Source organism: Amphibalanus amphitrite, unplaced genomic scaffold (assembly GCF_019059575.1).
Source record: "Amphibalanus amphitrite isolate SeventyFive unplaced genomic scaffold, NRLGWU_Aamphi_draft 000127F_arrow, whole genome shotgun sequence".
Taxonomy (NCBI): domain Eukaryota; kingdom Metazoa; phylum Arthropoda; class Thecostraca; order Balanomorpha; family Balanidae; genus Amphibalanus; species Amphibalanus amphitrite.
In genome coordinates this window covers 780,631-792,073 of record NW_024881622.1, presented here as the reverse complement: position 1 = coordinate 792,073, position 11,443 = coordinate 780,631, and the positions used below count along the sequence as shown (strand labels likewise).

General features: G+C 51.0%; 1 protein-coding gene across 1 annotated transcript in view; it reads left to right on the top strand.

Moving 5' to 3' along the window:
* Positions 1-7,874: 7,874 nt before the first annotated feature.
* The window catches only part of LOC122381793 (hexokinase type 2-like), a 35,897-nt gene continuing 32,328 nt past the window's right edge, over positions 7,875-11,443 (top strand). Inside the window, exon 1 of the mRNA XM_043366435.1 lies at positions 7,875-8,081. Within this exon, the coding sequence (XP_043222370.1) occupies positions 8,058-8,081 (24 nt within the window). The 5' untranslated portion in view covers positions 7,875-8,057. The remainder of the gene's footprint in view (positions 8,082-11,443) is intronic.

Genomic DNA, 11,443 nt, shown 5'->3' with positions numbered 1-11,443 from the left:
GAACAAAAAGGTCCTCTCGGCATCACTTCTCATTCTGCTAGGGACTTGAAGGTGGTGCTCCGCCCCGTATGAAGACTGCGCGGCTTGAATCAGGCATCGGTACACGTTCAGAAACCGAGCCATCCTGTGCCGTCTGGTTGAGTGGCTCCAACCAATCGCTAGCCAGGATGTTGCGCCGGTAATACTCGTCACTGATAGTGGTTATCTGTGTCGTCATGAACAGCTTGAATATTACACAGCAGCTGAACATGCTCCAGGTCTGGATTTTGGCCGGATGTTTGACGCCGGCGACGGCCGGCACATTCGAGCTGCTGGCAGCCCACACATGGCCGATGTGACCGCCGCATGTACGTATGAATGTATATGCACCGGCTGTGGCTCGTCGCCGGCCAGGTAGACCGCCGGGACCGGCCGGCCGCGAGGGCGCCGGCCGCCCGGGCCCGGCCTGACCGGGCCGCCTGACCCTTCCGCCGCCGCGCAGCCTGGGAGGGCCGAGACCGGCCCCCCTGTTTTTGACGGCGGCGTCTGGAATGTGTATTGTCCACGCCGGCGTCCCCGTCCCAGGTAGGCGCGCGGACCGGCCAGGTGCGGCTATTTTGGGACCGCTGCGCGTCGCTAGACGTGTTTTTCTTCTCCCTTCGTTTCCGGATCTATTCAGCCTCCCCATCTGCGCTATTCGTCGTGACCCCATTTTTCGTCATATTTAAGCTGATGTAAACATGTTTCCCGTCCTGTTCTGTTCTGGCCTCCGCCCAATGCGGACGTGCGCCTGTCTCGTCTTGGTCGTCGCTCCGCAATACAGAAATACCTCTTCAGTGCTGTGTCGGGAAGTGTGGAAGCAACGAGACACAGTGAACAACAGTGAGCGGGCGGAGTTAGAATCGGGCGTGTGCGGCGCGTGCGCAGCTCTTCATTCTACACAAGTTACCTTACCTTCACTCCTCTACCCTTCCTGGTCTGCTGAATTGTGGGCCTCCTTGTCGCTTGAATTGTGACTTCTATCTCTACTCACTTAACCTTCCCATTTTACCCTTCCTGGTCTGCTGAATTGTGGGCCTCCTTGTCGCTTGAATTGTGACTTCTATCCATGGGTGTAGGAGCGCCAAAAATATTAGTGAAGGATGTCACCTGACCCTTCTGAGAAAGTACAGGACCTTGCCGAAGTGGAGGGGGGGGGGGGGCGAATTTTGCCAACCCCTCCTGTTTTTTTTTTCTCGCAAATATCTCACGCCATTATCATCTAATTAACCCGCGCCCTGGTGGGGTCTGTTTATAACGCGACCTGGGGGGGCTATTTTTTTGCCCCCCCCCCCCCTGGTATCTCCGAAACTACTGGACGGATCCGCAAAATTCACAAAATTCAAACGGCGTTCGAAAGGCCTGTCAAATTTGTCGAAGGAAACCAAATTTCATTGACCTCTGGGTCACCGATGACGTCACAGGTCAGGTCAAAGATGAAATGTTTCACCGTTCACGGGTCTTCTAGGGAATGCGCTATAACACCGAGGAAAACGCATTTTGGTGAGAATCAGCGATAGGGCGTCAGTTGCCTAGTAGATATGTTGTTATTAGAGGTCACTGACAATACCAGGTCAGGTCACAGGTCAGGTCACCAAGGGTCACAGGTCAGGTCACATGAGCCCAACTTTACTAAGGTTGTGTGATGCATGTTTTATGGCCAATTTTTCATTTTCAACTCAATGGTGTTGGTTATAAGACTATCAGGTACGGCTTAGGTCACTTTCTGGTGAAGTTCAGGTCAAGGTCAGGTCAAGGTCAGGCCAAAAAAGGTCAAATTTTAAAGTTGATAGTTTTGCATAAAATGGGTATTTATACGATGCAGCTCGTCACGGGGAGTCTAATGGTGGTCTTTGTTTTGCGCTACGGGGTCTAGGATTGCTAAAAAGTGAGTTTGAAAATTTGACGTCATCAATTTTGAACAGTTTTTTCGCTATAACTTCGCCAAAAAAGGAGTTATCAATCTTAAATTTGGTATGTGGATGGAAGATGGTAAGGATATTCTGGTTTTTGCGAAATTCAAAACACTTTTTGGATTTTTCGATTATTTTATTATCGAAAAAAATATATTTTTTTATTTTTGGGGGTCAAAATCCAAACATTTCAAAAATCCGAGATAGCAGTTTTGTAGCCCTGTCAATTCTACAGCTTTTATGTCTTTATCATTTTTCTGTATTTGCAAAGCTATAGGCCTGATAGCTCTTCCCGCGAAACCCTTTTTTGGGTCGAAAACAGCAGAATATGACGTCACTCTGACGTCATTTCCGGCCAACCTATCATAGCCTTTGGAAAAAATATTTGGTCACAATGTGTAAAATTGATATCCGGGAGGGTACTGAAAGTTTGGTGACGATCGGCGCAGCGGTTCTGGAGATATATAGAAAAGTCTGGAGGGGGTGCAAAAAATAGCCCCCCCCCCCACCAGGTCGCGGGTTAACGTCAAATTTTCAGTACAGTACATGCCTAAAATTGAATTCTGCACCTTGCCATGAAAGCAATGAGTAAATCTGTGTGCAACCTCTTTTTTAGTAACAGGGGTGTACAGTCAAAAATCCCTCCGGAGTGGCGACGCGGGCGGTGCCGGCCGATTTTCACTGCCGGCGCCGGACGGTTACGTCTTTGCGTTGCGCTGCTTACCGCTGCTAATGCTCGATTCGCGTCAATATATCATTGCAACTTAAAAATGTACGGACTACAAGCAATGTTATAGTGAAAGAAATACGAAAATCAGCCGGTAACATTATGAGTCTCGTCACTCGTGTGTGCAAAGCAAACACAAAACTGACTGAAACGCTTCCACTAGCACACTAGTGGTGCTAATCGGAACTTGGACCTTCGGAATTCCGATTTTGTCCTACAATACCCAATTCGGAATTTGATTGGACACAGGCAGCACGCTTTGGACAAACTCAGTCGAACCCAGTCGTTCTAAGCATTGGTGAAGACCCTCACATGCATTGCTCAACATTGGTGAAGGATCCTTCACCAATCTAAAACTTTGGTGAAAGGTATCATTCACCAAAGAGATACGTTGCTACACCTATGCTTCTATCTCTACTCACTTAACCTTCCCATTTTACCCTTCCTGGTCTGCTGAATTGTGGGCCTCCTTGTCGCTTGAATTGTGACTTCTATCTCTCACCTGTGTCACGCTGAATTGCCGTGGCTCCTGGCTGCTGAATTGTGGCCATCCTTCATATTCGATCGATCTGCCTAAAGCCCTTCGCCTACTTGTGTTGAATAGGGTGGCACGAGTTTCATTTCACCCAAATGCCGTGGACCCGCTGGTCTGATTAGAAAGGAGTGTCTACAGTCCGCTCCGCCAGAGGAGAGTCGGGCGCCGCGCGGAGCGGTGTACCGTCGAGCACAGGCCGGCGCGTGGCCGCGACATTTACTGGTCCTCCGGGCCGGATCCATCCGGCAACATGTCAGCAACAGGAGAAACAGAACAGCCTCCTGCAGCAGACCTGGAAGAGAGCGTCCCAAGAGAGAAGCGTCATGAAGCGGTGAGCGAGGAGTTGAAGGTGCTGCGCCGGAAAAGAGGACAGAAGTTGGCAGCCTTTTCCCGCGCGTGCCACAGAGCAGAATTACTCATCGCCGTTCGTGGAAGTCGCTCAACCTTAGAAGCATTGTACGAGACAGTCGATGCGGCGTTAGAAGGCATCATCACAGCGAATGATGCACTGGAAGCTTGCCTGTCGTCTGAAACAGATAAGGCTGATGCAGAGGAGTACTGTGCTAAGGCAGAACGCGATCGAGATGATATCACCCAAAGAATCGCCCAGCATCTAGCAGAGCGCAGAGATGAGCCGCCATCAGACGCCGGCTCTGTCGTTTCTGTCGCTCAGAAGAGCCAGACGAGTGCCGTCTCAAGAGCATCTCAAGTCGAAGCAGAGGTTGCATCAAAGATTAAAGCACTACGCCTACAGCAGCTTAAGCGCAGGCAAGAAGAAGAGCGACTGCAAGAAAGTCGAGAAGAGGAGAAACAGCGCCGCAGGCAAGAAGAGCAGCGCCAGGAGAGAGAAGCCGAAAGACGAAGACAGCTTCAAGATGCTGAAGATGAAGCTGAAGCAGCCCAGCTCGAAGCTGATCTGCGTAGAGAGCTCAACGATGACTTCCAACACGAAAGGAGGAACGATTTCGAAGATGAGCTGTTTGCAACAGAAGAAGCCGGAGACAAAAGTCATCAGCGAGAAGTACAGCCATCGTTAGAAAGGACAACCACCGCACCAAGCAATGAAATGGAGGCATGTCGTGAAAAGCTGGTCAAAGGTCCAGGATCTCACCAGATGAGGCACCACACGTCATGGATAGGAGAGCTGCGCAGTCCGCGTCAGACCCAGCGCGCAGAGAGTGCAGCTCCGTTTTCAGCCTTCGCGAAGAGTATCCCAAAACTGACCCTTCCGACCTTCAGTGGTAAGGCGTCAGAATGGCCGAGATGGAGCGGATTGTTCAAAGCGCTGGTGCACGATCAGCCGTCCCTCTCCGACACAGAAAAGATCGCCCACCTTCAGTCATCGGTGAGTGGACTGGCGCAGCAGACAATTTCTGGCATGTTATACGATGGAAGCCTGTACCACCAAGCGTTGAAAGCCCTCGAGGAGCGGTTTGGTCAAGATGACGATATCATCAAACACAACCTCAACAGCATCTTCAACGCCCCAGACCCGATGGAAGATGATGCAGAAGCGCTGGAAAGATTCCAAGCGACGGTACACTGCGCTGTGACTATCCTCCAGAGTATGGGGGCAGACGCTGATCTTCACAGCAGTAATAGCCTGCATCGGACGGTGGAAAAACTACCTCGGGACCTGAGAAGAGAGTGGGGAAAGTTCTCGCTGGAACTGAAGCCGACCAGACCATCACTCGTAGATGTGGACTCGTGGCTACGGACCCAAGTGAAGATCAGCAGAAGCTGCCCAACGGGAAAAGGGGGCGGCGAAGAAGTCGGCGGCAGGCAAAGAAAGGAACGCGCCGATGAGACCGTCCAAAGACAAACCTTCTTCACAGCCGCCAATCCAAAGCACAAGCAGAAGTGCTCGGCATGTGAAGACCAGCACGATCTGCAGCAGTGTCAGATTTTCATCGGGAAGTCTCCTGATGTCAGGCTCGAGCACGCATTCAGCCAGCGGTTGTGCCTCTACTGCCTCAGGAAGGGCCATCGCGTGGCAGACTGCGGAAAGGCAAGGCGCTGTGAAAGTGATGGCTGCAAGTACCGACATCACGCCCTTCTCCATGGAAGCCGGCCAGTCAGGTCGCGACAACCTGATGACCCCGTGACAAAGCCTGATGCAGGCAACGAGGGAGCAGACGCAGCAGCACCGGGGGCGGCGCATGTCCTCGACCCAGATCCGGCGCTACAGGTGATGTTTGTCCAGAGCAGAGTCAGCGCTGGAGAGCTCCTGTCCGAAAAGAAAGGGGAATCGGGACCTACAGGAGCTTCCAGGACCAAACACAGCCAGCCAGTGCCACAGTCTCCAACACGACTCCAACACGCCGCGGGACATGCGGCCGCTCGCCCGCGTGACCCAGCTGGGTCACGCGGGCGAGCGGCCGCATGTCCCGCGGCGTGTTGGAGTCGTGTTTGTTACCGGGACCAGATGGATGAGTCCGTTCTGTCCAGATCAAGGCGGCAGAACGATGCGAGGATAGATGGCCCGGCGTCAAGATTGAGGTGCTGGAAGTGAAGTGTGCAAATGCTGAGAACAGTCATGTAAATACGTGTATCGTGTTTCGTTCGCGCCAGCCGGTTAGAGAAAGCCGACGATTGCTCGCCCTCTCCAGACGCAGCCCAGTCGAGGCCGTCTATCAGCCGATACATCAGCGGCGGTACTGTGTTTTAGTGTTCTCGTGGAGTCGAACACGGGGGGCGGGATGTGACCGCCGCATGTACGTATGAATGTATATGCACCGGCTGTGGCTCGTCGCCGGCCAGGTAGACCGCCGGGACCGGCCGGCCGCGAGGGCGCCGGCCGCCCGGGCCCGGCCTGACCGGGCCGCCTGACCCTTCCGCCGCCGCGCAGCCTGGGAGGGCCGAGACCGGCCCCCCTGTTTTTGACGGCGGCGTCTGGAATGTGTATTGTCCACGCCGGCGTCCCCGTCCCAGGTAGGCGCGCGGACCGGCCAGGTGCGGCTATTTTGGGACCGCTGCGCGTCGCTAGACGTGTTTTTCTTCTCCCTTCGTTTCCGGATCTATTCAGCCTCCCCATCTGCGCTATTCGTCGTGACCCCATTTTTCGTCATATTTAAGCTGATGTAAACATGTTTCCCGTCCTGTTCTGTTCTGGCCTCCGCCCAATGCGGACGTGCGCCTGTCTCGTCTTGGTCGTCGCTCCGCAATACAGAAATACCTCTTCAGTGCTGTGTCGGGAAGTGTGGAAGCAACGAGACACAGTGAACAACAGTGAGCGGGCGGAGTTAGAATCGGGCGTGTGCGGCGCGTGCGCAGCTCTTCATTCTACACAAGTTACCTTACCTTCACTCCTCTACCCTTCCTGGTCTGCTGAATTGTGGGCCTCCTTGTCGCTTGAATTGTGACTTCTATCTCTACTCACTTAACCTTCCCATTTTACCCTTCCTGGTCTGCTGAATTGTGGGCCTCCTTGTCGCTTGAATTGTGACTTCTATCTCTACTCACTTAACCTTCCCATTTTACCCTTCCTGGTCTGCTGAATTGTGGGCCTCCTTGTCGCTTGAATTGTGACTTCTATCTCTCACCTGTGTCACGCTGAATTGCCGTGGCTCCTGGCTGCTGAATTGTGGCCATCCTTCATATTCGATCGATCTGCCTAAAGCCCTTCGCCTACTTGTGTTGAATAGGGTGGCACGAGTTTCATTTCACCCAAATGCCGTGGACCCGCTGGTCTGATTAGAAAGGAGTGTCTACAGTCCGCTCCGCCAGAGGAGAGTCGGGCGCCGCGCGGAGCGGTGTACCGTCGAGCACAGGCCGGCGCGTGGCCGCGACAGCCGATTTGACGGTTCAACGGGTATCGCAGCTCGAACAGCTTCCCATCCGACCAGGTCACCTCATTCGTGTCTTCCTTCGACCAGTGGACACGCCCTGGCCTGAAGCCAAAGGTGGTGGACTGGTTGTTTTCCCGTCAATTTCATTGTCTTTTCCAGTTTGAAGGGCAGTAAAACCAAGCTAAAGGGCGGGTAACGGTGAATCATGATGTGGGACCTCTTATTATCTGCCTTGGTAAGAATTCGAGTCAGTATGCGGATTAATTGGTGCCGTTTCCTTGTCGCTATCTTGACAACTCTCCTCACCACTTGGCAAAGGGCGCCTTTTGCGATCGAGGCCGGGCTGAGTCTGCCACCAAGTCCCAGCTTATTACGCCTCAAGCAGATGTGCTACTGGCTGCTGCTGATGTCCAGCTGCTGACAGACCAGCTTCTGGCTCATGCCACCATGCCACCAACACGTAGCCTTACTACGAAACGAGAGACTGTACTCCTTTCTCTCCACTGCCTTAAACGAAAACTGTCAAATGAACCCGTCGGCGACTCGACTCTTACTCAGAGCAAGAGTCATTTCGCAAGGTTAGGTCACTGCTGAGTTGAGAGCAGATACCAGAGGTATGCATTCATCCAATTTTCCAGCTTCTGACATTAAAAGAGAAACTGTGCGAGCAGATATGGCGAAAAAATAGATGTCCGGATAATTTCGTTACACCCTGTATATCTACGCACATACGGCCCAATCGAAGCATAACAACTAGTGCAAAAACAGCGAATCACTCCACGCAATGTTGACGCTCCTGTGCAATCATCGTTGCTCTGCATGCACGCTATCAGGGCCCACTCCACCAACACCGCGTGGGGAGGGCCGATAACAGCCTTGACGCGCCTGCCCGCGGGCACAGGGCGATCACACTCTCCGCTCGAGTATATCTCAGCTCAGTGGTGCGGAGGAGGTCGTGGTTCGGTGAAGTGCCCGCTGAGTAGTGCCGAAGTGTGGCCAGCGTCGTTCTACCATTACTGTAGGTATCTGTTTACTGGTGGATACGCATACAACTTGCTGTGGGCTGTACTGTCGAGATGAGCAGCGCCGTGGAAAAGGAGGTAAGCGGTTTACCTATTTAGGCACAAAACACTACCTATATTATGATAACGCCTGTCGTCTGTTACACAGCCGATATTACTCTTCACCGACATCGTCTAGACAGTCCTTGAAATACATTCGGCCGGCCAAATTCTTCCCCAATTCTGCCCAGAGTCGGAAAAATTGGGATCGATTTTAAGCTTGCACACGACCGTGAGCTACCTTTGAAAATTGCATATTGCATGCTCGAAACCATTTGGCGACGCACTTAGCCGTTGACCTAAGCAGGTCGAAAAAGGTCATGGACAGCAGACTGTAAACCCAGTCATGGAGTTGACTGTAAACCCAGTCATGGAGTTAAGAGCGCTGAAAAGCGTAGACGGCGGAACGGGGAGGGGGGGGGGACACCGGGGCACCGTGCCCCCCTTGATTTTGCCATTTTAACATTATGCTGTATGGGCGTTGCATGGAAAGAATGGGACCAAAAGTTGGCAGTGCCCCCCCCCCCCCCGCCCCCTTAATTGAAGGTGCACCGCCGCTACCGCTGAAAAGGGCTCCAAGTGATGTGATCGCCCTGACCTGAAGTTACTTTCCAGTTATCACTGTGTGTAATCTAAAGATCACTGAATGATCTATAACAATGATCTATAACGTCACTTACGGGTCGTGTCGAATAAACACTCACAGCAAATCTTGAATATCGGATTCGGGATTAGAACTAATACCTACCTAGCGATCAAAAGAACACCATTTTTGTTGATCGATACTCGAGACAGAGGCAATTCGATAGTCAGGGCCCGGGGCCGCACCGTAGGTAGTTAGGTATGCTTTTTCTTGCGAACCGCTATACCTAGTGAAAGAAAAAAAACGCACTCTAACCTACAGTTCAGGTTTCAAATTTGGAGCCCGTGACCTTTGTTGACCTCCAGGTTAAGCGGCGTGGAGTTCCATCGGATGGTCTTGCAATGTGTAGGCATTCTCTTTAGCCTTCCCAAGCATATTCCAGTTCAAAATCTCATGTTAAAAGTGAGCTATTTCCTTTAACCCTCGCCGGCACACGGGGGTTGATGCACCCCCTAAGGTTTTTCGCGAATAACTCGCGTAAAAAGCGGCCGATCGCGACGAAACTTTCAGTACCCTCGCATTGATCAATTTTACACCTATTTCATGACCCTGACCCAAATGATCTTTGACCTGTGACCTACTTTCCGAGACCATGTTTGGCCGGAATCGCGATTCGGCGTATGTCGGCTCGCATTAGCCGCGCGTTTGCAAGCTTTTCGTGGTTTCAAACGTTCAAACATGTGATTTGATGCTGCTCCCATGCATTAGGGTGGATGTCAAGGTCACCTGAAGGTCAGGTCAGGTCATTGACCTTTGGTGACCTCGGTTCACTTTTCGAGTTTTACATGTTTCTATGCTAGTTTTTGGAGCTGATTTCGAATTTAGCAACCATTTGAATATTTACGAAGTAGTTTTGGTGCCTTTGTAACATGTTACGAAGCTGTCAGAGGCGGTTGACACGTATTACGAATACCCCCCTTGTGCCGTCGAAGGACGCAAAATGGCCTGTGCCGGCGAGGGTTAAGTATTCATACTCCGGTCTACGCATGTTCAGACTTCAGACTTCATGTCTGCTGTGATAGTGTTTCGACATGACCGGCAAATGACCTAAGGTTATCGCTGACTTGGTCCTATGCAAATGGCATGTTTGTTTTATAAATCACTTTCAATAGAAAAACAACACATAAGGCGAAATACGAAGGTTTTGGAAATAAAAAAGGAACCTTAGGACTGGAGTGCGCACCGTCCCCTGTTATAAAACGGATTCTATACCTACCTATCTGTCCAACACATGTATCATTCGGCTTAGAATGTTCTACGAGAATGTTCTCGTAGAATGTGGCATGCAATTGGAATTCAGTCTTTGGCACACCGGTGCCAAGCCTGACCTTCAACAACAGCTGACGTAACAATCGACCGCCTGCACCTGTCTCCGACGTCTTGCGTTTAGTTTAAACTCATGTCTCACCGGACATCCGGGTTTCGTAAGCCCAACTTTCCATCGCAGTCGTGTTTAGTAGCGGCTCAAACTACGGCATTTGTGGAACCGTGCAAATCGTGACTCAGCCCGAGGCCTGGTCACGAGATCTGCTCAGAAGACTGGTGGAAATTCGATGGAGAGTCCCATCCGCTGTTTACACAGGTGAAGGGCTCCGTCACTACCGTCCTGTCCTGGGTCAACATCACACTGAGTTGGATTTTTCCATGACCTGCAGTCTACACTGCCGACAGTGGAATTGTACGTGGATGAAATTAATCTGTTAGTTAAAATCCTTTTAACCGTTGAATAACACCTGGAGGTCTCTATCGTTCTTTAAGCCACGCTATTAAACGATACAAAACAAACCCGCTCCATATCGTTTTAGCTTGGTTTTAATGTGTCTCAGTGTGAAATTTATCGCACCGTCCAACGGCAGTTTTCCCTAAGATGTTTACATTTTTAATTTTACAAATGCTAGCGCCTTATTCGACTTAACGTTCCCATTCGCTGGGGCATCCTTTTTAGCGACCAATCGACTCTTTGTTTTTATTGGACGCGAATATTAAAAAAATGTCCACGAAGCTTCACATAGCGCCGAATACTAATAAATCGAATAACCTGTATCAATTGACTAACTCATGCATAGGGTAACTGTGGGGAAAACGCACCCCTGGGTTAAACGCCTCCCCTAAAAAAATCGTAGATCTTATCGACGGATAGGTGTTTTATCCTGTCTTTCAGAACAGTCAGCTGCTTGTTTACGTAGTTCTCTATTTCCGGTTCTGCGTCTTGAGGAGCAGCGTGGGTAGGTGCTGATGTTGGTTTTGAGTGTTGTTTTTGTTGTTTTTACAGAAGATTCCTAAGCTTTTGATGCCCTCTTTATATCACAAAACTTGCTATTGTGCACATCACTCAAAACTGCGTTTTATTGTCATTCTGTTGAATGTATTATGCTGCGGCGTTAGTGGCGCGTTTTTGTCAATATTTTGTTGACCGGAAATGGGGTGGATGGGGAAAGACGCCTACTCGATGTATGGGGCAAGACGCCCCCAGTTTTCTGAAAGGGGGGCGTTTTGCACGGTGGTGAGAGTGCAGGGAAGCGCCCTGTAGGTCGGGGCCGAAAAGGCCTCTCCCTGTCCTTTTTTGCTAATATATCCTAAACGACTGCAGATATCGTCACCAAACTTTCAGGACTCCTCCGGGCATCCATTTTACACATTGCAACAACATTTTATTCCAAAGGCTATGATAGGTTGACCACAAATGACGTCAGAATGACGTCAAGTTCTGCCATGTTCATCATTTTCTGTTGATGGATGGGGTGGGGGCGCTTTGCAC